Here is a 27,936-nt window from a genome sequence, read left to right as displayed (position 1 = left end):
GGGTTTTTGTACCAGAAAACCAAACCACAGAGGTCACAATAAACGGTAGAAGCACACTCACTCGTGCCGGTGGACACAAATCGATCATGCAAACACACCGAAATGCATTCGCGCAATAATAGATACGCAACACAAACAACGCACGTGTGCGTGGACGCTTGTGACGGAACAGAAAATAAACACACCGGTACGCGTTTTCGATTGTGCTGCAAAGGCAAAAAAAAGGGCAACGGGCGCGCTCGCACACACTGTCAACACGGCATCCACGGTTGAACTGACGGCGCTAGCGCCGTGTGTACAACCTTCATCGCGCATGGTTGGTCCCCCCGAAAAAAAAGCACAGCCTTCTACGCAGCCAAAGGCAAGAAAGAAACGGCGATAGAGAGACAGCGGAGAGAGTGAGCAAGATAAACGCGTTATTAATACGGCGAGCGTGAGTAGAGATGCTGACTCTCTCTCTCTCTCTCTCTGTGTTGAGCCATGCCGACGAGATGCATTTACATGAGCGAGACACGTTCCCTTTTGCCTGGCGATCTTCTCGGAAAGCGCGCAGTTTGCGATCGCCGGCCCTTTGCTCTTGCTCTCTCTTTCTGTCTCTCATTCCCTCGCTCTCTTTCCAAAGACAGCAACGATCATTGACGGACGGGGGAGAGCGTTAAAATGGAGACAGCACGCGGCAAAGATGAAATAAATGAGCGCGAAGGAAACCGCGCTCCCCCGAACACGCTTTAGCTGACCGTAATCGATTACAGAAGGCCTATCACGATGAAATTAGTGCAAGTGGAACGCTGACCGTAACAGTTGGAGCCACCGAAAACAAACAGTAGGAAATCACGACCAGCTGGGCTTTGGAATGGCTTTTAATGCGTTTGGAACGGGAATTAGCTTTGGCTTATACGGTTGGGGAGCTATTTCTGATGACAGCCATAATTATTTTTTATTATTTAATGCCTTCGATAAGCGTTGACTTATATGAGCAGGTTCATTTTGAATATAGCTAGGTACTTTAAGACACTTTTTTCATCTGTCTTTTCACTGCGAACAAGACTAGGAAATTTACTCAAGTTATTTACAAACATGCATTAACCAGTAACACAAAGAGCTATCCCTACAGAAAACACATCTTCATTGGTGAAATCTTTTGTTTTGGCTTTTTCCCTTGCCGCACTGGAATCCCTTTCCCCCCAGGCCGGCCAAGATGACCTAAGACAACGGTGGCTGTGGTAGAACGATCATCGACGAACAGCACTCCTACGTGCGACTCGGAACGAAACACTGACGATCGCTGGAATGTGTTGAAAGGCGGCCGTGCACCACGCGCGCCACAGTGTTAGAGACACGCGGAAAGACACACAAAGATACGCAAAGCAAACAAACTGCCGCTGGAGCGCTGTTTGGACCAGAAAGAAGCAGAAGAGAAGAGGACAACATTTGTCCGCAGGGCACTCGAGACGACAGTGGCGGCGCTGGTGAGCTAAATAGGGTAATTAGAGGAAAGCACCACCCCGTTGCGTGGTGCGGATGCAGCGCGTCGAGGTTGGAATGTGGAAAGTCGCAGTTGCGCGACACAGCTTTTATAATGATAGGGGATTACACCAATTTTGTGCTAACAATTTCAAAAGTAATAATTGGATTGAGAGTTGAAACTAACACATTAGAAAAAGAGAAGTAAAGTAAAACTATCTAAAATGTTCGTTCGGGAAGGTAATAGAGAATTCCTCTCTGAAGAGCGTAACGTTGCTGTCCGTTGTGTCGATCGTCGCGCTTGGTGCTTTAGTGCAAACGACCACAACACAACAACCCCCAAACCAACCCACCGCGTCAGGCAAACACATCAGGCAAACAAACCAATGTGTCAACGCAACCGAAACAGCAGCTCCCCCTGGATGCCCTCCGCTGGGTGTCTCTGTGACGAAGGCGACGTTGAGCCGGTGCCGTTCGCAAGTTGCTGCTGCTGCTGCTGCTGTTTTCACATGCTGCCCTCTGTGTGTGTGCACATTCCACTGAAAGCCTACCTCTTTTGGGTGGGATTTATCTTGCACACACGCACATCGTATCGATACACGGGGGGGAGCCGCACATGGCCGAACCGTTTTGGAACGGTTTCGAGAGGAAATGGTTGCATAAATTGACAGACCAACATGCGGTTTTTGGCGAACGGCAGCAAGTCCAGCACCATTGCAGTTCCTGCAGTTGTGTGATGTAAGGCACGACGACGACGACGACGAACGTGTGGAGGTAACAACAGGTTGGTATTTATTCCTTTCATTTCTGCGATCGTTTCTAGTGTAAGCGTTATCTAACGTGGCGATGTGTTATTGATTAATGATTTATGTTCGTGCTTTGATGGTTAATTTACACTAATTAATGAAAAGCACCCAATTCCATAAAGCACAGATGTGTTCGATGGGTAAATGACAAAGAGACGTTTAATGGAACGCCTAAAGTCATGCAATTTGCGATGCAAATCTGTCATAATAAGCATTTTATTCGTGAGCACACCTTTCGATTGCGGATCATTTAATCAATTAAATACATTCCAATGCTGTCATAACACTCCCAAGTGCACCATTCATGTGGCATTTAGCCCACAAGATCAAACGCAAATGATTTCTAATTATTTGTGGTTGATTTTTCACATCGACGCAAGATTATCCTTCACCATGAAGCACACACCTTTCGATCGAGACGTAGACACGCTGTTCAATATTCACACTCACACACACACATGCATACCACACATTAGCATTTCGACATGTGATCCATTGAAATCCGCAACCACCTTCGTACATCACTTTAACCGTTTCGCGACTCCCCTCGCAGCTTTTAGTATGTTTAATGGAATAAATTATCTCAAACCTTTGGCTGCCTAAAGTCAACACCATTACCACCATCACCACCATCACCACCATCATGAGCATCATCATAATCATCATCATTATCGTCGCTAGCATCGAAAAGCAACCGCATCATAAATGGCATTAGATATGCTTTCGCTTCAAAACATAAAAGACATCCGAACAGGCAGCCGTATGCTGGGGTCTTGCGATAGTTAGCTAATGTTACACGTGGCTTCATATGGGGCGGAGTGCCGGGGAAAATTGCACGCAAAACCACCAAAAACATGGGTAGCAATTTTCCATTATTCATGCTGCAGATTGTCGGTCCATTTAGGGAGCTGTGGTGTGCAAAAGCTCGTAACAAACTCGTTGACAAAACAACCGAACGTCCGGCGCAAAACCAGTGCGCAAAACGGCCCGAAACAAGGAGACTGAATCAAATCAGCATAATTCAGAGACAATTGTGCCGGACCGATGCTACGACACAGCACGAGCTTCTGGGGCCTCATGCCTGTGTGCATCGACCGTACAACAAACCGCACATCAGCAACCACCGCCCATCCACACAAACTCATCGAGGAAATTGCGAGGGCGAAAGGAAAATAATGTACTGTTGATTACTTAATAGGAACGAATTAATTTCATAATTGAATTTATATCAGCACAAACAACACCGCCGTTCACACCGGGAGCATTTCTGGCTCGGAGCAAACGAGTGATAATGGAGAAAGCGTAGCCTACATTCGGGCGCTGCTAAAATCAACCTGCCCAGCAAGCACACCATATCAGCTGTTTTGCAACTTGTTGATAGAACTACCAGGGCAAGGTGTGTGTGCGGTGTAATGATCAACCGTACAACGAAGACCTGTACTGAACACGGAAGGATGGTCGCTACCACTTTCATCATGTCGATTATTGGCTCGACTCACCGTAGTGGAAGAAATTGTACAATACTTCGACAATACAAAAGGCGTCGGGCGTACAATCCTTCCCTCCTACCGGTTCAGTCCCACAACCCAGCAGTGGTTAAGGTGTTTGGAAAACCGGAATGCCACAACATTGCCCGAACAAGCTACAATCGATGCTAACCAACAGAACCATCAATGGCGTGAAAATAGAACGGTGGTGGTAGTGTGTCTCTGGAGAGCTCAGCCATGGATTTGTGCAACATTTTACACATTTTACACACTCGGTGTAAAGGAAATGGGAAATGTTCTGTTGCAGCACCCGGGCCAGAAGAGATCTCCGGAGAGATGGTTGAAATTGAAATTTACTAACCCGAGAGCATCCAATTTCAAACACTCGATACACACACACACAGACAAACCGTTGCGTAGGTTCCACCGCGAACGGATTCCTTTGTGTGCGGTGCAGTTGCAAAGTTTACATTAAATTTCAACCCGTTTATTCTCCTCCCTTCCGCGTGTGTGTGTGCTCCTAGATTTACACGCTGCGAGTTGTGCAAACATTGGCGTACGGTAATGGTCGGCAGTGTGTGTGTAATATAAAAAAAACATACCGATTCTCCAGAACTAGGTGCACCATAGTTCGATAGGGAATTCCTTTGCTTCATTGCACATAAAATTCATCATACCAGACAGAGAAGCTATGCTCGCTTCGGAGAAAAGAACGTAAAATAAATCATGCTTTCGAAAACTAGGCAATAGTTTGTTTAGAAAAGGCAAACACATTTCACTCCGTTTGGATAGAAAAGTTATGTTCCATTTTGAAACAGAAATTATTGCCCACTTTTTCCCACCCATTTTGGATCATTTGGCGAGTTGTGGATAGACTTTAAAATATGACGGTTATTTTTCTCGCTTAAAAATGTCCTTTGCCTTTCTGGATGACTCAATCAGTTGCCAGAAGCCCACGAGCCAGACGGAGGCAAATACATTTTTAAAAGCACGCCCCTGTTGCCCTGTCACCACTCACCACGCGAAGGCAACACAGTCTCCTTCTGCCAGCGTGTACACACAATATAAACACTACCAAGTCGTAACGACAACCGCGACGACAGCGGCTGACGACGGGCCACGGTCGGTAAAGTGATACATTTGCGTAAACAACAAAATATTAAACGCTCAAATCTTGAACCTTCCTCAGGGGGATTTCCCCCCCCCCCCATTCCAGTGACGATGCGCACCGTTCGGGATTTGCAAGCGAGGACCAAAATTTTCCGTCCAAACGGTAGGAACAGAGAACAGAAACAACAGCAACGAAAAAAAGACGCACATCCTCCAACCTAAACACCAACGTCTGCTTCCGCTGGGGCACTGGAGGAACAGTGCCCGAACGAGAAGGAAATTACGGAAGTGAAAAAGGAAATTACACCTCGTGAAACAGTGTGTGCAGCGCGGCAGCATGGGCGAACGTGCACTGCCCAACGTGGAGAAGAATGTTGTTTGACAAATAAATAAACAAAGCCAGTAATAACCGAAACCGTCGGCAGTGCGGGATGGTGGCCTTTGGGTTTGGGGTTTTTTTGGGGAATAGCAAGAAGTCAACCAGTTCGTCAGTTCACTGGGAGCGATGTTTTTGTTCTGTCCTCTTGTGGTGTAAACAATGTTGCTGATGCAGTGTTTTAACACGTTTCGGGCAATGGGTAGTATGATTGTTGTGTGAAGATCATGGAAGGTTGATGCGAAATGATGCAAATATGAAAAAACGGTTTGCTCTCTGTTCAACTGTAATCAAAATTTCAATTAAAACTGGCGACAATGAAGAAATACATCAAAATTAGCTAAAAAATTAAGTTTTGTTGTGATATTTGCATACATTTAGGCGTTTTGTTTCTCTCTTTTCGTTCATTTGAAAACGTTTTCTATAAATTCAACTGAAAAAGTTGACAAATAGAACAGATACAGTCCTAGAAGGCAAAGTTTTTGTTCTACTTTAAACAAACAGAGACCAAACAATTTAACAATCACTTCTTTTATTAGAGATTAGAGATTAGAGAACACCCAGAAAATTAGTGAAGATCACCAGCACCCTTTGCAATGTTTTATTTCAATCAAAGAAAGCCAATCAAAACACACTCCAAAAAACTGGACCGAGTATCCATACATCAAAGACACGAGGCGGCGCCCTTTCAAACACTTTCACGCATCTTCATCCAGGCACGTGCCATTCTCTTTCACCAGCGCAGACAAATGCAGCACGCAGCAGGAGACTAACTCTGCGCCGCCCATCGGAAGTGCTTCGGTTACGTGAGGTCACGTCCGGCCGTATGTAATCTCTTTTTCCGGTTGTGTTACCGGAGCTGATGGCGTATTATGAAGACGCGCTCTCCTAAACGAACAATCCACCTGCTGGCCAAAAGGAAAGTTTGTGCGCATTTGTTTCATTTCTTCCGGCGACCGAAAGATGCGTCCCCCAAAAACGGAGGCCTTACGGATGAAGATTCCCCAGACAGATTCCGTCAGCAATTAGTCTCCTAGCTCCAAACAGAATGGAGTGTTCCAATCGACCCATTCACTAAAGTGGCCGGACCCACTGAACCATGTGTGCGGCGGGTTTATTGATTGAGCTTGATTAGCGTGCATTTCTTGGGAGGGATTTTTGCGCCGTATCTTAACCATTTCAATTCAACCACCCAGACACCACACTGGTTGACCCCAGGCTATGTAATTGGAACGCGTGACCCAAGCACGGTAATAAACTTCAATCGAATCCAAAACATGGAGAGCGTTTGGCATTCGTTGTGGTATTTCGATGGAATGTAATGGCACTTCTCGCTTAAGAGTTTTTAAGACCTTAATTAATTGTGAGCCTTCTCGAGGGGCATCCTGCTCGACAAAGCGGACCACAACCACCAGCCGCCTCTCTTCTTTCTCTTTCTCTCTCTCTCTTCTTCGAGCACGACCAATTTTATTGTGTCATCGTCATCGAGCGTATGACATCATGGGCAGTATCGGTGAAGTGAAATTGGATCCTCCGGCGAAGTAACCACTTTACCAGCTCCAGCACCAGCTATACACACACAAACATATGTCACTACGCCGTATGGAGTCGTGTACGTGTTGGTCCTTCCACATCCAGCACACTGTAAGACGATACCTTTGTTGTGATGTCGTTTGTTTTACATCAACCCGAAGACGGGACGACGGGAGCAGCAACAACCACAATCAGCTCGTTTCATGCTTGCGCTCTGGTTCAGCATAAACAAACAAGCCGTATTGATTGACGGCGGCCCGAACGTGCGCTTGTGTATTATGTGTGAAAGGCTGAAATTGAAACGCAAGTGAAATAAATACAGCCATTCGGTAACTATAATGCTTTGACATCAAGTGACATCGTACAAGTAGTAGCTGGGTTTGGGGGCTAAATAGAGCCATCAAACAGCAATGAATTGTTGCGATAGCTGCTACTGCGTTTTTGTTGTCCCTCAATTTCAGCCGGGACAAAGATTTTTTCCAGCTCTGGAAAGGATACAAAAGTAGCACCCCACGTCCATAATACTTAAGCTGCAAAGCAGAAAAATCGCTCAGATTACCTATGCTCTCCGGAAGCAATCTGGATGAGCTCATGAATTTCAAATCAGGTCGCAAGTAGGCCCGTTCCGTTCCGGGGATAAAGGAAATATATCGTTAGTCCTCCCGTTAATCCTATCAGACTTTTGTGTGTTGCGGGATGTTTCGATCATAATCTCCCGTGGGCGTTTGCAATTCTTTCATCCTCACAATGGAAATGTAAACTGACGCATCATGCCGATAATCCAAATATTTTGATGAGAGGGCTTTAATCGTGCAGAAGGTCAATGTCCGTTTTTGCCTATAAACCTTCATACTTCATAAGGTTGTCCTATTTGATATATTATTGAAAAATAATCACATTTTCCCACGTGACGATCCACCTACCTTTCCATCTTTTGTGTCAGCCGCGTGGTATCGGACCTCGAGCTGGCCACCGAGCACTGCATACCAGTAGCGTCCCTGCTCACCGGCGCGGAATACTGAAACAACAGTAAAACGTAGCTCATTGTACATTTCAACATATACGGCAGAGGCATGCTGCAGAATGAAACTTACGCGTGACTCCCTTTTCCAGATCCTCGTAGAAGCCGCACATTGCCAACTGCTGCAGCGCCGAGCCGGGCAGTCGGCACAGCGGTTCGACTCGTCGCAAACGGCATGATATTAGCTCACAGTCGCGCAGATTCCGGTCACAAGGCCTGTAAGAATGAAGGAATGAATTCAACATTAGCTGTGTATGAAGTTTAACAAGGATGTGGTATTGATATTTTAACGCCAAAAGTTATGCAACTCGCATTACAAATTGTACTTTTTTGCCCATTTTGCTTCAGAGCTGAATCCCAAATCGGTTCTTTTTACCAATAACAACTAACTTTACTCAGTCCCAAAATAAAATCTGTTTTCTTTCGAACTTCATACGACCCAGGACAAGTAACAGCTTCTCACAGACAAGCTCGACAAGTACCAGCACTCGACAGCAGTGCCCCGTATCACATTATTAAAAAATAAGACTTAAAAAAGACTCTTATATGCTCATTTCGATGCTCCCAGCGCAGTAAAGTGTTCTCCAAAAATCAAACCAAAAAACACAGCAAAAGCTCCAAACTCTAAACCCCTCCTTCAGAGCGACATGAGCGAGGGAGAAACGTTCCCCTGGCTCAGGCAAAGGATAACGCTTGACAGTCGCTGAAGTCAACAGGCAGCATCCTCCATGTGATGTATTGCTCTTTTGCCGTGGAGGAGTAACGTGAGCTTCGAGCTTCGGGACGAAGGCGTCTGTGTGTTGATGTTTTGCACGTTGCAAGTTCTTAGAACACGGCACCGCCAACCTTTTGGGGGGGATTTATTTTTACGAGCTCAACCGAGCACCCGAGACCGAGACGGATGAAATTATGGTTGAGCTAGCTTACCGCTGATGTGTGATTGTGTGAGTGAGATGGTGGATTGGTTGTGTGGAAAAGGGCGTCTACCAGAATGACATTGGGGATGATATTAAAATTAAATTTAAAGCTGTCCACTGTGCTGGGTGTATCAATCTACCCAGACGCGGTTTCCCCTAGAGACAAGGGGTTTGAAAGGATGGCTTTAATATGCGGATTGCATGACTTCGGGCGCTTTGAGCTGCAGATTGCATCACTTCAGAATGTTTTATAGTGTTAGAAGCTTATTTTTCAATTTCAATATTTTCGCACTCTCTCTCCCCTCCACCCCTGCCAGTGTATCGCTGATCATCGATGATTTATGAAACTCATAATTCAGATTTACTCTTTCACACATGTTCCGGGTGGCCTGCCTGCTTTGCGTGGTCCGTTACCATCACCCGATACCCCAATCAGCCAGCCGATATTTCTTCCTTATTTCGCTCGCTAGCCACCATACTACACCAGCGCTTTCGGTAGCACGTGAAATCAATCAATCGCCATCGCCGGGGCAGAAAACGCGGAATAGGAAGCATAACATAAATTTCCCAAGCCCACGATTCCCTGTCACGATTATAAACGCCATATCCTTTTGCCGAGGTTTTCCGCCCATCAACAGGATCAGGAAAGGGGATGGGGTGAGCAGATAGGGAGATTTGTTTCTGTTTTCACTAAACAAGTGCTCCCCCGAGAGTTGGAGCAGGTCGTCCATCGGAACAATAAATACATGATCGGCAGGGGAAAACATTGAAATATGAGTTTGCCCCACGTCCCAGCTGGGATAACGGAATCGGTGGAAATTTATCATTCCCGCCACACATGAGTAACGAGCGCGCTAAGCACAGGCAAGGATAATTGCCTTTCTCTCTCTGTCTCTTTGAAATGGCTCCCCAGGTATCGTTTTGTAGAGGAACTCCCCACCAATTTGTTATTTATCAATATTGTGAAATTTGAGGCTTACCCCATTTCATTTCGTCAAAATATTCCATTACGTTTGAAAAGTTTTCCAAAGCGTATAATTCATCTCACCACCAGACAGCGGCATACTACTCCCACAATACCCTCGCACGTATGCATAAAAGCTTTCACGAAACGAGCAGCTTACAGACAGTGGGTAGGGACCATTTTGTATGCTAATCGAACATGTGTACACATCAGTCGCGGTATCGTACACATTAATCGATTGTGAAGTCGTTCACCGGCTGAAAGAAGCTCTACCATTCGCCAGCATAAGCCGCATTACGTGGGTGCGAGTGTGTGTACGCTACAAAGAAAAGCTTCCCATCAAAGCGTTCGCGAGGAGGTATAACTGATCCGTTAAATTCACCACCATTTCGCTACGGTTGACTTTCAAAGCCCAAATCCACTCTTGATACAACGGCGGGCGCGGCGGTGCGTGTATCACCGCGAACGGTGAGGGAAGGCAGCGGGCAACGGGCGGGTCGGATTTTATGGAAGAAATGTATCCTCGCATTATCATAAATGAATATTTCACAGCACGCGTGTTTCATGCTACGGTTCAGTGGCTGCTTTTTCGACGGCGCGAAGCTGTCGCAAAATCTCGGGCCACGCAGCCAATCCGAGATCAATCGCAGAACAGTGCCCCACACTTACTTCCCGCTATAGTGGAGCAGAATCGGTTGTCCTCGCGCGCATAACAGCAAAAAAAAAATTCGGGGTAAGTAATGTGTGGTGATAAAAATGGTGGACAAATTTCGGGGGCAACAGGTGAGACGATAAAAATCAGTTTTATTTACGCCAATCGGTTTGCTACCGATAACGGTGGAAAGAGGTTTGGAGAGTTTGAAGCGGCTGGTGCATGATTAATGGTGTGAAATGTGTTCAATTTTACTTACAGGCATTGGAAAAAACAAGCCGAAAGAGTTTATGGAAGTGTACTTTTTGAGGAATAGCAGCTCACAGCTGGTTAGTATCGTTTTGTAAAGCTGTTTTTGAATGAGCCATATGGTTTTCATAAAAGGCGCCTAAATTTATGCAACTTGAAAACAAAGGCTTGTTCAAGGGAAGTAGCATACTTATAGGCGCATTATTTCTTATTTTATGTTCAATTTTGTGCAATAAACATACCAATATTATCCAATATGATATGAACATATTAAAACATTGTTTATTATGTAAGCAACTTTATTTGCTGGTAATAATCCTTTGGCTAGTTTAAAGTACTAATGGTTAAAGAGAAATAACAATAATCAAATAAACGTATTAACATCAATAGTCCATTAGCACGCTCCATAGAAACTGGCAGACAGAAAAAATCCACTCCCCATTCACAGCAAACAATGCCCGGAGGCTCCGAGCGCATTTCTATACCATTTAAATAAGAAAAAGCTTCTCCCTATTGTCCGACACCATTATGAGCATTATTTCAATTTCACAGCAACTTATGACGCTTTTCTTTCCCTCACGCCTGGAAATAGAGCTCGGGCGTGTGATGCCGGTGCCGGCAGCGATGAGGTGAAAGAATAAAAATTATGCTTGACCTGAGCCCCGGCACTGCAAAAAAGGATGCACAACGATGCAGAGCCCACAAAAACCCCGGACTCTGCACTGATATAGTGGGTAGCGAAAATCCACTATCGAGGCCAACGCGGCCATCGCCATGCAACGACCGAAAGCCGGAAGCCGACGAAAAACTTCCTACTTTCCGCATAAAAAGCTCGCAAGCAGCAACCAGCGGGTCTAGGAAATCTATTCAGGATATTTTTATACGCCAAACTGGAAGCGGAAATGAATGCAATGCACACGATGAGACTCCGTCGACGATAGCATGCAGATCGTACACAGATAGAGCAGGGAAGCAGTTCATATTGAGAGTACAAAAAATGGGAACACAAACCACCAGTTGAAGCTACGGAATAGCGAAGGGATTTATTTTTACGCTTTTCTTTTTGGAGGATCCGTTTTCAATCTCTGCATGGCAGCAGAGCAGCTGAGATTCTTAATTGTGTTTTATGCGATGGTTTTCACGCGAAGCTGGAGAATTGTGTTTGACAAATTTATTGATTTAATACGACATGGTAATTAAATTTTGAAATCACAAACAACAGTCAAGCTCAATTGACACGCACGGCACGTGCATTGAATTGAGAGTAAAGAGTAAATGCGATTAACTTCAAATCTACATCGCCCGACTACACGCCCAGCACCTCGTAAAGCAACCAATTTATAATGCCCTCCCTAAAAAGGTATGGAAAATGGTCGTGTCAAACTACCGAACAGCTGTGCCCCGGTAATGTTGGCACACTCAAAAAGTCGTAAAATTTTGTCACTCATACAGCACACCATTTTTAATGACGTCCATTCACACCAGCACACCATCATAGGCCGTTGCGGTGCGGTACACGAGCCGTGTGGCATGGTTTGACTATCCTAAAACGACCGCCGGAAAAACCACTCACACGCTACCACACGGCCCCGAACGGCCCAAACGGCCTTCAAGTAAAGCGTGCCTGTGCCGCATTTGCGAAATGCGGTAAATTGCTTCCCTGTCTTGCTTCGTGCCAGGCTAAATCAGTGAAAATTGCGGGGCAAAAATGAAAAGCAAAAAAAAACGGAACACTGTTTGATGCTTGGGCTTGATGCGATGGTGCTGTTGATGGACTGTTTGATCAGCTTAACTGATGAAGTCGATGGCTTTTTTATGAGTTTAACCACATTATTAAATTCTTAATCGGTCTGCAGCTACATGCGGTTAAAAGCAAGTGATGGCATGGTGGATGAAAGATGGTTGAGAGAAAGTTCAAAGTTCAGGAGAGTATCATATTGAAAAATAATGTCATAAAATATTGAACGTGTAATTTAACGGGAAGTGAATTTATTGGTATTTATATTTTTAATTACATTAAGATGCCCAAGAAGACAAGATTCTTTAGAAGCGTCTATCAAGTTTAAACTTTGGAAATCATAAAATCTTGATACTTTCTATTATATTAAGCAGCATACGTATCGTGGAAAGCATACATTCAGGCGTTAAAAACAATGAGATATTGAGGTTCAAAATAACTCTCAAAAAGCTGACAGTTTCGTGGTACACACAGTCATTTCAAAAAGACATTTCAAATGAAAACAAAAAGTGCTCATTCGTTTCTTGAAATTGACATGACAATGCATTCCAGGTTTTGTAGAGGAAAACTTCCCTAAGCTAAACATCTTTTATCAACCCCGTGGCACAAAGCCAACCTACACATAAAGCAAAGAATACGAGCGATGTGAGCGTTTTCATTTCCTTCTTTTATTGCTCACCTAAAACATGCCCAGATGTGGGTTTGACTTAGCCAAGAAAGCTTTCGTTTTTTTTTTTTTTGCTCAGCAAAGTATCTCCTCTATAATGAATGCTTGGAAAAGGAAGCGCATCTCCATCAAACAACGCTCTCACCGCCGCTACGAAGCTGGTTTAAATTTTGTTCTATCGCTCTACTTTCCAAGGCACGTTGTCAATGTTTTTGTCGTTAAAATAAGCTCCCAGCTCTAGCGGCGAAGCTTTTTGATGGTATGTTTATTGAATTAATTTCCGCCAGAGAGCCAATTTCGTTTATTGTGTCTGCTTTGAAATAGAATCTTTCTTTGAGGCTCGTACCATTTTTTTTCACGAAACGCAACTCTCGGCTCTTCAATGAACAGAATGAGCTCGGAATTCCAAACAATCATTCTAAGAATGTTCGAAAGCGAAACACAATCATTTGCGCAACCAGCGGCACACCGTTTGGGCGTATGAGCTATGTGTCGTCTCTGTAGAGTTTATCGTGCCCAAAAAAAAAGGAAGAAAAAGTATCAACGACATAAGCCTAGCGAAGGAATCTCTTGCTCAAACGTGCCACACTCGTGCCACTCAAAATCTGCCACCGCTGAAAGACGCCCGATGCTCACACACCGAGTGGGGCAATCATGTGAAAGGATAATCACTTTTCGGTCGGTTGAACTAACACATTTCACTCGATCGATCCACGTACAGCAAGCAACAACATCGGCAGAGGCAGCAGCAGCAGTAGTTCCTCGCATACAGGAAACCGAATTTTGTTTTCCCACACAGATTCTCGCATTCCCGCACCCAGAGGAAGCAGAGGACTCTTGAAGGCCACACAGCTAAAAGCAGCACATGCGAACGTAATCTAATAAACTTCATTTTGTGTCAAGCAATTGACAGGCAGGGTGGAGTTTGGATGAGATAGTATTTCCCTTTTCTTTCCTTCTTTTTTATCGTACCATGAAAGGCGGAAATTCATGTGAGTCGTCAAAAACAATGTTTTAAATCATACACAGTACATGTTGCTTCACCAGGCTGTTGTTATAATTCACACGCTATTTCGTGTACTGTAAATGCAGTGCGGATTGCAGCAATTTGGGCGTTTCTATGTAAACGCTAAAGCCTGTTCGATGATATTTTTACCGAAACTAACCTTTTTTGGGACAAATTTAGAAACAATACTTTATTGTCATTTTGATTCTCTCGAAGAATCCCCCAAAAACGAAGTCCATAACGATCTTGTAATCCATAAACGAAAAAAAAAACAACGACATAAGCCTCTTCGTTGCTGAAAACGAAAACTCATTCCCTAAGCCCCTAGTAACGGGTGCCGTCCCGGAACAATTTCAGTTGCTTCAACCAGTTGGCACCGGGCATGGTAACATGCGGTCCGAGATTTCGTTCCTGCGTCCGAAAGTCTTTCCGCCTGCTGCTGGTATTTATTTTAGGATATATATAGTATCTTTTTTCTGTCTCCTCCAAAACCGTGTCCCGTGTTCAAGGGCTCACTAGACTGGCTTTACGCTGTCAGCAGTGACCGGCGAATGTTGCTCTAAAAATAGGAGCCAATTTACGCAAACAATCGTGTCTTTACTTTCAGCGAGAAGTTTGACCAATTGTCTGGGGAAAGCTGCCCACGCCCACGGTTTGATTCGTGATACGCGCCTACTACAAGGGGAAATGTTCCCGTTTGTTATAATCCTTTTTTCGCGGTAACTGATAATGTCCTTAAATTTGGACAGTGATAATAAAAGTAAATAACATCGCCACATTGATAAAGTATCTACAACCGTGAGTCCTGAAATAATTTCTGGAACGGCATTAGCTAAGGCTTATAAAGCTATTTATTTTATGCTATTTACATGACTTATGGCAATTTGTCATGCAGGTTGCATACTTGTTGGCGATTTCGCTAGCACGACACACATGACAAACCTCCCAAATGCATGCAAACCGTTTAGCGAAATAAGCTGTCAACGGTTTTGCTAATGAACTTAATGTTATAACATCTATCTTCTTAGGTTTCTACAATTTCATCACACTCATCGTTGCAACTACATTACTATTGGAAAAGTAAAAATATCCTAGTGATCGAGGAGCGTCTTTTTACAGCTCTTTTCCATTAATCCTTCGGACTTCAATAGTAAAACAAACCACTTCCCAACACTGTCCAGCCACATTTGCAACGGCGGAAATATTACCCCCGAAAACAAATCACAATTATGTGCTAAATTGTCAATTACTTTCAGATAACTTCCCGGTCAACGGTGAAAGTGAAATTCAGCTACCAAACAAGGCTTGCCAACGCGTTGGCACCTTGACCATCGCGTTTCGGCGCATTAGGATAGGTTAGGAGAGCTGAATTATTACACACACACACCCATGTGTGTTTGTATGCGTATGTTTCTATGGAATACGAAAACTGCTAAGCGGACAATTTCCTGTGCACGCCATCTGGTCTCCCCCAGGCGAACGCGTACCCATGCGGAAATCATAGTCCCAAATCCTCACATTCCGCTGACTCACGCCGGAAACGGTGGGTAAATTGTAATGTTTCTTCCCGGGCCAGCTCACCCCGGCCACTCCACGAAAGGACTAGCAACTTGTAACGGTTGTAGGTTTTTTTTCTCCTGCAAAGAAAAAAATGACACCCAGCAGTTCGTGCTGGGTGGGGAAAACATAACAATAAATCTCAATTTTCCACCAGCCGGTTGGCAACACCGCTGCTGGCCGACCTGCTGCTGTGTCAAGTGTTGCGTACCCCGGCAGTGATAAAACACCGAAACAACGGTCCGGAATGTTGGGAAAAGTTTCCCAACCCTCCCATCGCAACCCTGTACATAAGAAATAGATTTTTCACCCTCTCGTGGCAAACCCACAGCTGGAATTGGGATTGGGAAAGCATTCCGAGGTGGAATGGGGAAAGAGTTACACGGCCTGGTTATTACAAGGGCGCAGGGAACGGTTGTTTCAGGTGGATTATTGTGAGCGCATTGGAAATTATTGGCGACCATAAGAAATGATGATCCTTCCCCTTTTTTACTCTCTCTCCCCTCAGCACAGAGTGCTTCCAATTTCCCGTAAAGCTCGTACCGTTTTCTCGATGCAATCAATGCTTCATTTCACTTTCAAGCATCGACACACCCACTACGCCACCCCACTATAGCGCAACTTGAAAGCTTCGCTTTGCGGAAAACTCACTTGAAGGAAAGGCCGGAAAAATTGTTATGCTATCGAAGCCTTCCCTCCGAACAGCTTCAATAAAGAGGGTCGCTACGCAACCCGAGAAGAAGCGAAACAGGAGGGAAAGATCTCACTCAGATTCTGGGATCATCGTTGAAGGTGATCACCATGATTGAGAATAATATCATCGAACGGGTTTGGACGGAAGGTGGCCGCAAGGGACGGAAGCACCAGCAGCAAGAGGATCAAAATGATGATTATGCTTTTGATGCGAACCGTGCGGAAAATTGCCCATTTCCCACCGTGTGTGTGTGTGTTTGTGTCAAGTAAACGGAGGTAGTAACTGTCTCTGTTGAAAGGAAGATTGTAAACGTACTGCTTTTATGTTGCCGCCAGACATTGGCTTCAAGCCGTGGGTAGCATTTGTTATGTGCGCACTTTATCGGAAGTAGTTAAGTCGAGTGATTTTTATGTAAACGTACTGGGCCCATCGGAAACAGTTTGTTGTTGCTCGTTTCAAACGAGCAGAGAGGGCGGAGGAGAAAATTAATTGTGTTGAAAGGAGCGCTTTTTATCATTTCGGGTTTCGTTTTGTTTAGTGGCGTTTTGTAATGCGCATAGCATACTTTGCGGCGTAAACGATAAACGTATTCATTTCAAATGACTGTCACCGGAGGTGTGTGTTTTTTGTCTTGTCTATCATTATTCTATGCAAATCTTCTTAACGTTCATCGAGGCATTGAGTGGAGTAGCAAAACGCATTGTTACTACCTAACTATCCATTATGGCAAAACCCTTTTCTTTGAATCTCAACTACCTTCCGAGTAGCAGGGGGAGGCAACAAAGAGCGAGAGCGATAGCGAGTAGCAAAACCTTCCACGAGACCACGTCAACGCCGGTTGATAAATATTATGTTTCGGTTTCAGGGTCGAGTTTGCTCGATCCTTCGCCCGAACACGGCAACGGGGTTTTCCCGCTACAAGGATCGTACACCGCAACTGACAAAACCCGGCCAGAAGCAATGCTACCAATCTGTCAATCAAACCGATGCCGAAAGGACGAACGTGGAACGAGGACCTTGACCGCGCTGTCTCCGGCCATGGCTCCATGGAGCTTCATCATTACGCCGAATGCAACAAATTATCGATTATTCAGTCAACGGTGGAAAAGGTTCGTTTTTTTTCTTCCTTTGGTTCGATTCGGTGAAAGGTTCGTGATAAGCGGAACTAATGGATGAAGGTGGCCCGCAAATGTGAGCGTTAATGGACCCGGGCCCTGCTTAGACCTTGTGGTAACGTGGTGGTTGGTTGGTGAGCTGCTGCTCATTAGCACACGGGGTTCGGTTTTGTAAGGACGAGTCAAAAGCATATTTGCACCGGTGACAGCTTTTGAAGCTTTTGGGGCTGACGCTCTCCATTCCAAGAAGTATTTCAACTCTACTGATTTGTTTTCTTAGTTAGAACAATTTTGAACAAAATGTAGTATCGAAGAAGATAATTCATCATTCTCAATTTATTAGCAAGTTTCGTGCGGTTTCTCTTTCTCTTTGTACGAATGCACCCTTAGCTTCCCAAAAATACAGATAAGTGATAAATTGGTTTTTCTGGTTAAGAAAAAAAGGAAGAAATAAAGTTAACGTTCATCTGCCTTTTGCTCTGACTTTTTTTTACCTCTCTCTGTACTCCCGGCTCGTAAAGTATAGGTCGTAAATTTGATGCCGTTAAATAACAATAGACATTTTTCATCCAGATCATTACAATTATGACCATTATTGATCGATAGCAGTTATTTTTACGCTGACATTTTGGTTCGACTAGATGACAGTGAACAAATGAATGCAACTGATCAGGGGATTGATTATCTTATTGTTGCTTCATTGATTTTTCAGCTATACCAAACGGTTGAAAATAATTAAACAAAAAATGCCATAAAACAAAGATTTTGTTTAGCGGTTTGCATAACTTTAGGCGGTGTGTTTAGTGTATCGAAATATATTTTTCTTCAATGATAAATAAATTCAATTCTACTACATTTTTCCACTTGTTTCTTCCATAGAGCTATCGCGAAAAACATACTCATTGCGCTTTGCCCAAAGCTTTAATCCAATGCACACTCCTGAAGTCTTCGGGATGATTCCTTTCCCGTAAACATCGTAAAGGTTATGACTGTGTAGATTCGTTGCCAGCGTAACGCACACCTTCAAAAACAAGTAACAGCTTCCGGGAAAGTGAAGAATCACATTTTCTACTCAGCTGCAGCTTGTCGCAACATCAAACGCCAACAACAACATCCAAAGTGATCTGAACATCAAACGGTAGCTCATTTGTTTGGTCCCATAAGCTAGCTCACCTCGTACAGAAAGGTAAACACAGCAAGGAGCCTTATGGTGTGGTTTTGTTTTTGAAAATTGGAGCTATATTAAATTACTTTTCCAGTTACTAATAAAACAAGCCAAGTGCAACACATTTTCATTACAACATCTTTAATAAATTTCATCTCTAAATAACCTCCTCCACGTTAATACCGCTGGCGGGTATAACATGCAATATGGCAAACTGCCAAGAACAGGGGCATCGCTTACTAATCGACCATCTGCCGACCATACTTATGGACGGTAAATTGTTTCCCTGGAAGCCACTGGACGGCACGGATATCGTAGAACATTTCCCATACATGTTTTAAATGGGGCGCACAAGCTCGGAAGCCCATCGAAGATGGGACACACCGCCCAGAGAGCTCGTCCCCTTTCTCGTTAACGAAATTATACTTTTTCCTTCCGGCATTTCCACTGAATGCTCCAGCTCGACCCTGGGATACCACTCCACTGATCGAACAGAACCATCTTTCGCTCTTTCTTACACCATATCTCGGCTGGAAAGGAAACCTTGGACTGTGCGAACAGGAATTGCAAGTTGGAAGCGCATGAAAATATGACGGTTTGGTACAAAAATTAATAATCGAACAGATAAAACGTGCCCACAGGAAGAGCACAGAGCGGGGCTAGCGGAGGGCTATGTCTGCTTGAAAGATAAACCTACACCCTTAAGCAGGTCCCCAGATGTTGCTCCAGAGGCAAAGGTTCACGGAACCACTGGCACAGCTCTTGTATGCCCGGAAGGATCTGGGTGACCTTTTTATAAGGAATATCTGTCCATTTTGTAAAAGCGGCGTCTTCCGAACAAGTTTGGGCTATTCAAACACAGAAAACAGGGGGGGGCTGGCCAGGTCGTCTGGGTATAGGGAACGACCTACCACAACCACCACCAAGCCAAGTGGAGAGCTCCAACACCAACAACGACGAGGCGTACGTTGAAGTTTACACACCTCGGGAAACCACACACTGCGGAGTAAAGGTTAGATGCTTCTGTGGCTTCCAAAGTTCGGTCACCCAGCAATGGTGTGGATGTGTGGCTATGTCGGTGTGTAAGTGTGTCCCACAAGGCATACCTTTCCTTCAGGAAAAGCTGACACCCTGGGTACGGAAAGCGCAACAAATCGACGAAACCATAGCAGTAGCCTTGACAACCAGCTATATCCAGCTTGTAGAAATCATTGAAGGAATCATTGGATATTGGAGCGACGAGTGTGCTTTTGAAACCGTTGTCGCTGTTCTTAAAAGACTCTGAGATATGATCCTCTGCAACGTAGCTATTGCCTAGTTGCGAAGAAAAACTAAAAAGCTTAAGAATCTTCAGCGAATGATGGTAGCAAAGCTTTGGAAGATTAATACTTCTATTGGTGATTGGTCGGACCTTATAATCACTACCACCACAATCCTACAAGTAACATTCAATTTTAAAACTATTTTATCAACTTCTAAACCATCTTTTCCTACAGTACATCAAAGGGTATGTTTGCTCTCAATACACAAAAAAACACATCCATTCTCATGCATTAGCAAGCTGCTGATGCTGACGATATGTGGTGCTAGATCCGTGGGAACAAATATGATGGAGGCACATAACTATTTATGAACCTGTGACTCCATCGATCAGTCTCAACATTACATCTGCCCTTTCTGCACCGTCTTGCTCCCTGGCCACCGCCAATCCCGCACAGTAGTAGAAACCGCCCCTCAATGCGGCGAACGCACACCCCAGAACACACCCTTATTCGCCATCATAATCGTCCCCACCCATCAGCCAACTCACATTCGGGCATGACGAATGGTGATACCCGTTTCCCGTTCCGGCTTTCGCTCGTAAGTGTGCTCACTCTCTCACTCACTCTTTATCACGATACACACACGCCCATAGAGAGCAAGATCAGGAAGCAAGAAGTTTTATTTGCAAGCTACATGTTGCTTCACTTCGGCACACACGGGTCGGGTCATTTTTCCACGGCTTTTTTCCTTCCCCCCATTATTGTTCCCCCATCTAGCAACATCTCGCTTAGGATGCCACCCAGCTCCTGGCAGTGTTTTTATTACCCTTGGCACTACTGCCAAGCAGCTCCAACCAACCAACCAACACCAACGAACCATCCATCCATCGGCCAAATGGGGCGGACGAAAGCCAGGACCATTCGTTCGGCGCTGCTTGGTACGCGTGTATGTGTCCTGCGCCTAGTTCACCCACAACCCACCCAACCCACCCATCACGGTCGTACCATAAATGGCGATGATGATGGTGACGATAATGCTGACGCCGGGACTTTGGACGACGATGGCAGCGGATCGTCCTGTTTTGTAACGAGACAACCCTGTTGCGCTATTTTGTGATTCTTTTTTTCGTTTCTTCTTTTTCGTCTCTCTGTCGGTTGTTGTTTGGAGGTTTGGAACTGTTTTTTTCTCGGTACCAGGGAGGCGTGTAAAGCACTACCAGGGGTAAAGTTTTCTTTCACTTATGTTTGGTGTTGTCCTTCGCTCCCATTGTCCCGGTATTTGCTGTTAATTTTGTGGGTGTACATTTGCATTTGTGTGTGTTTTTGTTGTTGCTACTGCTGCTTAGTCTTTGATGTAATGACCTCTACAGTTACTATTTGGTTCGTTGCTTGTGTGAGATTAAAGATGAGGAGAGGTCAATGTTGTTGAAAAGATGTCACAGGTATAACTGCGGGCTGTTTTTTCTGTAGTTTGAGGGACTTTAGCAAGCAAGACATAGCAGATAAAAGCTAAATTCAGGGTTGTTACACGATGTTTTCCTTATTTGAGCAGGACGTGCACTTTTCAACGCACTAATTTCAGGAGCTTTTTCCCCCTTTGTCCATGATTTTGGAGATAATTTATTTTTCAGTTAAAACATACAGAATATAGACTGTTTAGTTTATACACCCCTCATACTCTACTTAAAATGACTTCATCGTTTAACTACTATTGGAAGTACAGTAACGCATGTACTCTTTCAAAATTTGTAAGTCTTACACGCCTAGGGACACAAACAATAGAAAATTCCCTAGCCCAAATACATCACCCATAAGGCACTGCATCCAGAAAAAAAACTTCTATTCAACCATTCCTTTACAAGCACCACGGCGTACTTACAGAACGCCAAACGGCACGCCGCGAACGTTGAACCATTTCCGGCACCAAGCCGGAGCATATCGATCGTCCTTCGATCGCTGCGGGCGACTGTTGAGGAATAAAAAAAAAACTAAACGCGCCTACGACAGCTGTGTTTACTCCGGAACTCCGACGAGGCTAGTATGGATTGCCGTTTCGCTGTCACCGCCAGGTGGCGCTACTCCGCGTGTCCCCAAGCGCCCAAACCTTGTCGCCTCGCTACTTTTGCCGTTGCCGTTTTGCCTCCCGAGAAACAAATCGACACGTTAGCTTGTTGGCAAAGCAGCCGTGATGTTCCCACTTCACATGTTGCCCCTTTTCACTCCCCCCTTCCCCAACGCCACTTCACCCCATAGAAGAGGTAGGTGCGTGCGGGAGTGTTTTGACAGGTGCGGCACACGGTTGTTATCTGTCGCAGTGCCCGGAACGTCACGGTACGGTGCAAATTGGAAAACGATGTTGTGTGAATTCCGACTGAATTCCCTCGGCCCTGTCGCGTGTGGCGCAGCTTGCGCGAGAACGCGAGGAAGCGACAACGAACCAAAAAAAATTGAAGCAAAATGGTCGTAGCACGCCGCCAGCATCTGGAGTTAAATTGAACTTCCAGGCACGGCGAATGAATGATACTGTTCCGAAGGGGATGGGAGTAGCATGGAGTTCCTTTACTGTTTTTTCATACATTTTCACACATTTACAGGCTCGCTTTAACTGTTTAGAAGCGAGCTCTTAAGCTGTTTTAAACGTGCATTGGATTTCAACAACATCATCGCCATTGGTAGCTTAATTAAAACCGAAATAATTAAGCGTTCGACAGCGTCATGGTAATTTGATTTTATTTACACGACTTTATGAAGGCACGCTTGCTACCGATTGCATACTTTTAGGCACTTTTGCAAGCGCGCGCTGTAAAGTATGCAATCAAACACACAAAAGTGATTGTTTTAAGGCACTTCTTAAAGCTTTTTAGAGCTCGAACCCTGCTCAGTGGGAAACAATCATCCATTCCATCAAAACATCAAATGAAACACAAAATCAAAGCTTCGGCATCAACGCAACCGAATAAATTCATCTAATTGTAAATTCAATTTCTGTCCATCCGCCAAGGAAACCATTTCCAACCGTTAAGTATTCACAACCGGATTCGCTAAGAATTTCCATGGTCACGGTACTGAAGTGACCCTTTCCCCCTTTTGCTCGAACAACAGCAAAACCCCGGCTACCAGCAATCAGGCAAACCTTCCTTTCCGGCATCGAAATTATATTGAAATTTTTCAACAAAATGAATAAGCAATAAGCCTGACTTTGCAATCATATTATTATTTCCAGGAAACCGTCCACAGTTTGTCTTTCTTCGTGCAGATGATTGCGGCAATGTACCAAACTGGAGCACCTTCTTCATTTCGTGCTACCAGTATTGTGTAAAACACTTAGGAAGATGGAAGATCTTTGCAATTTACCACAAAGTATGAACAAATCTGATTGGCTGCATCACACAACAAGCGCCACAGAGAGGATGGTTTTAGTGAACTCTGGTAGAGTGATTATAGTCAACAGAACCAATTTAGTTTATTTGATTTTCCTTTAAAATCACAACTTTTTCTACGAATTGTTTTTAATTTTACGCCAGCTTTAAAGTAAATGTCAGCTCCAGGGAAAAAAATGCTCGGAAAAGCTTTTCGCTACACACAGCGGTTTCACCCTCCATTCTCGTCCATAATAGGCGGATGGGACGAAGAAATTAGCAAACAGTCAATATTATCCGTTTTCTTTCGCTCGCCGTAATGCTTCCATTTCTTGCTATTTTTACCTTGGTCTCTTTCTCTCGCTCGCTCCCTCTCCACAAACACGTCAATCGTTTAGGCAAACAGGTTGAAAAATCGTTCAGCAAATACGCGCGACACGCTCATTGCTACTTGCGATGAGACTGACGATGCTGCTGCTACTGCTGCTGCTGGGTGATGCTACCGTACCGATCAGAAGATTATGCTGTCACAGGCGGCTAAAAAGTATATTTAAAAGAATACGCTTCTGCCCGCACCGAATCGAACAAAAGGCGCGCACGCCGGTTGGGATTGAGTTGGGATTTAAAATCGATTTTCACTTGTATTTACTCACACACGCGCGCCCGCTCGATGAGGACACTCGGCGGTGCGGGTGTGCTTTGTGTCATCGAACCACAAGTAAAAAACGTATCTTGTTTTTTACTCTTCGCTTTTCACTTTTTGCTTTTCAGTTCTCCAATTGAACGGCAACAGTGTTAAATCCTCTCCGTCCGCTTCCCCAATCACAGCCAGCAATAGAGAGAGTTCGACAATCAAATGCGACGCCCATCGTGTGCTTAAATCTTTTCGCCGGAATCAACGCGAAGACACATCTTCGAGAGTGTAGCCACAAATTTCGATTAACTTTGCCGCAAAGTCAATATTGATTCAGCTGCGGATTGAGATGTTGCTTTACTTTTTTTTATTACTGCGTTGATTGTGGTCTATTTTCACTTACACTTTCGGGCGATGCTGGTGGAAAAGAGTAGCAATTGGGATATTGATTTTTGAGCGTGCGATATTTCCGCGAATATCGTCCAGCTTTGGCTGGCAAATGATCACAAATGAAGCCATTTAGTGACAGTTTCAGGCTGTTGCAGGACTGTTTTACTCTAGTAGTGATTTATGAGCAAAATAAATCATCAACATTACTACAATGCAATGAATAAAAAAAACATTAACACATAATCAGTGATAATTATAACACTTTAAACCCATCTAGAAAGTACATCAAATGCAAATGAATCAGAAAAAAGGATTTAAACCCACCAGCATATAACTAACAGCCTTCAAAAGAACAAAACATAAATCCAAATGGCATGAAGAAAACGGAAGCAGAAAATCAAATTATATCCCTTTCACTGCCTCTTTCTGTGCCGCGCGGGAGGAACAAAAAATCCAATTTCATTCATCCAGGAAAGAACGAATGAAATTCATTTTACTTTTTGGTGCTAGAGCTTTTTTGTTTTCGTTTAAATTTTACTTTTTATACCACCATAAACTTAACAGCTTGATCATTGAGTACAAAAAACCCTTCGGCACACGCATGCACACCCCGATACGGTTTGGCACATTCAGCAGATAACTTATTCATTTCGCATTAATTTACGGTCAATTCAGGAAATCCTCGGAAGCATGCATTTTTGCGCTTGGAGAAAAATAAACGGTGCTAACCAGGCAGTGGCACGGAATTTGCTTTAATGTTGCCTTGTTGCGTTTGAATTAAATCATAAAGTGAACGGGAATTGAACATACGCAGTTTGCTGTTTTCGTTTCGATTGTTTTATTCCCTGAGTAGAAGAGTGTGGCGAAGTTAATACCACACTGCTGTTGTATTGTTTTCGTCCCCTTTTGTTAATTTAATTTCGTAGAATGTGAAAATTAAACCCATAAACCCACTGTTGTGTTTTCCTCGATTAGCTTTGTAACAGTAGTATTTCATGTGAATGTAACATAACAGTTTTATCAGGAGTATTGCATACTTTTAGGCGCATCACTTGATTTTTTTTTTTGCTTTAAAACGGATCTCAATTGAAAGTATGTTTTAACAACAGGCTTGAAAGGGTTAAATAAAGATAAAATAATCAAAATCAGTAACATAATCATCAGATAAACATCGTTCATTTTGTCATAGTCTACACAGTCAATCTAGAGCATGAATAGCATACATTTAGGGGCCAAAACGTTCACAGTCAGATGGTTCGAGTTCGATGTTTCACAAAAATGCTTCAACACTCAGAAGGAAAAGTTTTTGCGCTCGCCCTCACTCTCAATGCCTCAAAAATAACGCTAATCAATCAAACTGCGACTTACCGTTTATCTATTGCCGTAATCCATTCCATCGCCATGATGAAGGACGTTATTGATGGTGTGAGCCGGTCGCGTCAGGGTCCTATTAAACGGGCTTAAGCGCCTTCATTCACCTGCGGGCAGCAAATACAAACAAACCACGAACGTGCACTAATACCGATTCGCATACTCTTCAACACCACTTTACACACACACACATACACAGTGAATGTGTCACAATGCCACCTCACAAGTAAACAAGCCGTATTCTCGTAGCAAAAGGAATGAATGCTACAATAGCCTCCAAACCCTGTGTCGCACACTACCCACCAAGCTTCCAAGCTGAAAACAAGTCCGCAAACTTTCTTTGACACTTTTTCACATCACAAACACACACAATCAACACAGGTTTTCATTCGTTTTTTCTTCACCCCCTTCGATTCTCAAGCGCTCACTGTGGGATGAAGGTGAAAAGCGTTAGGGAAAGGTAAACATCAAGCAGCAGCAGTAGCAGCAGCAGCAGCAGTCTCGAACAAATCTTTTGACGGTGAAATAGGCACACTCTCACCCATCTCAACGCTTGCGAGTGACTCAATATTCTCATTTCACTTCAAACGCATTCTGGTGTAAAATCAGTCACCGTCTAATATCAACAACAGCCACGGCCTTGATAGGATAACTGAGTTTCCCCTGAATGTTGATGGCTGGCACACGCTACCAGTTGCCGCAGTTTGTACGTTGACGTTAGCACACGCACACACACATACACTGTTGTTGTCGGGTTCAAAAGAAAATGAAAAGTGTGAAAAAGCGTATGGTAGCTTTTTTTAAAATCAGAAATAATGGAAGGAGGAAAACAGAGTTGTAAAACAAGGATATGTTGGCAAAAGGCGATTCAAAGCAAGCAATATGACAGTGAGTGACAAAATGTTTACAACAGCAAAGCATCAAAGTGTGTATCAATTATTCAGTGAATATGATGAGCGTATAATGAAAATTGTGTATAACCTATTTGAAATGAAAAACACAACCAAAAAAAAAACAACTTAATGCGAACATGATCAGACACACACTGTAAGCGTCGTTCCTATTTTTGGTATTTTTCTTCGAGATAACACCAAATCTCAATTTTCCACGTACCCATACGCCACATATTACACGAAACCATGGCGAGGTTTTGTTTGTGATACGCGTGTTTGCATACTTCCGGGCGGTGGCAGTGCCTACCACATTGCGGCTAAACATTCAAACAGTCGTTCGTTACATGCTTTTTTTTTCACCAGCACGTGGCATACATTGGATTGTGGTTGCAATGGTTTTCAATGTTATTAAATTTCTTTTAATGTTTGTTTTCCTCACCGACGGCCCATCCGACCCATAACCTATTACAAGCTGTGTATTGAATCGAGCTAAGTGGGGGCTGAAAAAAAGAGAACCGCTCGTACCCACGTCCTTCCTGCAACGAAACGAAAGAGAAAAGTTTGATTAGTAAATTTCGTTTCAATTCCGGTTACGCTTGTGTGGCGTTTGTACTTTTACTTTTTTTTTTTTTTTGAGACGGTACTTTTTTATTTATTCCAAGCAGACAGCAACTTTTTGCTGAGCCGTGCTGAGTGGTTTAGGTGAACAAACTCTCGGTCGCCTTACCGTACACAGAAAACAGCTTCCTCCCACACACACACTGAACGTTCAGTATTGACAGGCATTAGGGGCACCCGGTACTAAATGAAAGTCTCAAAATATATGCACGAACCGTACTGTGGCGTGATGATTATTACAAACGGTATTGCTTGCCCTTTTTTCCTCCATTGCCGAGCAGGAACCCATCCAGCAACTTCGAGAAGGATGTCCTTTGGCTTGGCCTTTTGCCAAACATTTCGTCTTCATTTGCATTCGGAGTTGAAATTATTTTTTGACTATCCGGATAGAAGTTGGATGAATTAATTAAGCAACTTTTACACATGCTTGATGGCGTCTCAGAGGAGAAAGCTGAAGCTTATCATATGCTCCATCTCTTTCGGTGTACGCAGAAAGTCTTTGAAAGCGGATTAGAATGAGCGCCGCAATAAATATTATAAACATGTTTGACGCTGGTGGTTCGTTTTAATTAAATGAATTAAATCCTGTACAAAAACAGCCAAAGCTCATTCCACAAATTGAGTTTTTGATTTTACAAAGATTTGAAGGCAGATTTTGCAATGCAGATGTGCAGGAAGAAACAACGAAAAGGATCATTTCGTGCTATAAAATGATGAAATGTATGCAGAATTGCATACTTTTAGGCTATTTTAAACATCTGAGCCTTAAAGTATGCAATTCCTACCTCTACCCAAACATTCCACACTTATTTCAGAATAAATATTAGTGTTATAGATTACGTTTTAAAACCAACATGCTGAAATGCAACCAAATTGGTTTTACAAACA

General features: G+C 43.8%; 1 protein-coding gene across 6 annotated transcripts in view; it reads right to left on the bottom strand.

The window, feature by feature from the left end:
* The window catches only part of LOC1269861 (rap guanine nucleotide exchange factor 4), a 114,325-nt gene that overhangs the window by 65,240 nt on the left and 21,149 nt on the right, over nt 1-27,936 (bottom strand). For all 6 annotated transcript variants that reach the window (XM_061640598.1, XM_061640596.1, XM_061640601.1 and 3 more), the window contains exons 2-4: nt 25,535-25,964; nt 7,871-8,013; nt 7,700-7,794 (exon numbers count right to left, since the gene is read on the bottom strand). In XM_061640598.1, coding sequence (XP_061496582.1) covers nt 7,700-7,794; nt 7,871-8,013; nt 25,535-25,569 — 273 coding nt within the window. In that variant the 5' untranslated portion in view covers nt 25,570-25,964. The remainder of the gene's footprint in view (nt 1-7,699; nt 7,795-7,870; nt 8,014-25,534; nt 25,965-27,936) is intronic.

Source organism: Anopheles gambiae, chromosome 2 (assembly GCF_943734735.2).
Source record: "Anopheles gambiae chromosome 2, idAnoGambNW_F1_1, whole genome shotgun sequence".
Classification (NCBI taxonomy): domain Eukaryota; kingdom Metazoa; phylum Arthropoda; class Insecta; order Diptera; family Culicidae; genus Anopheles; species Anopheles gambiae.
Note: the sequence above shows the minus strand (reverse complement) of the source record. Positions and strands in the feature narration are given on the sequence as shown.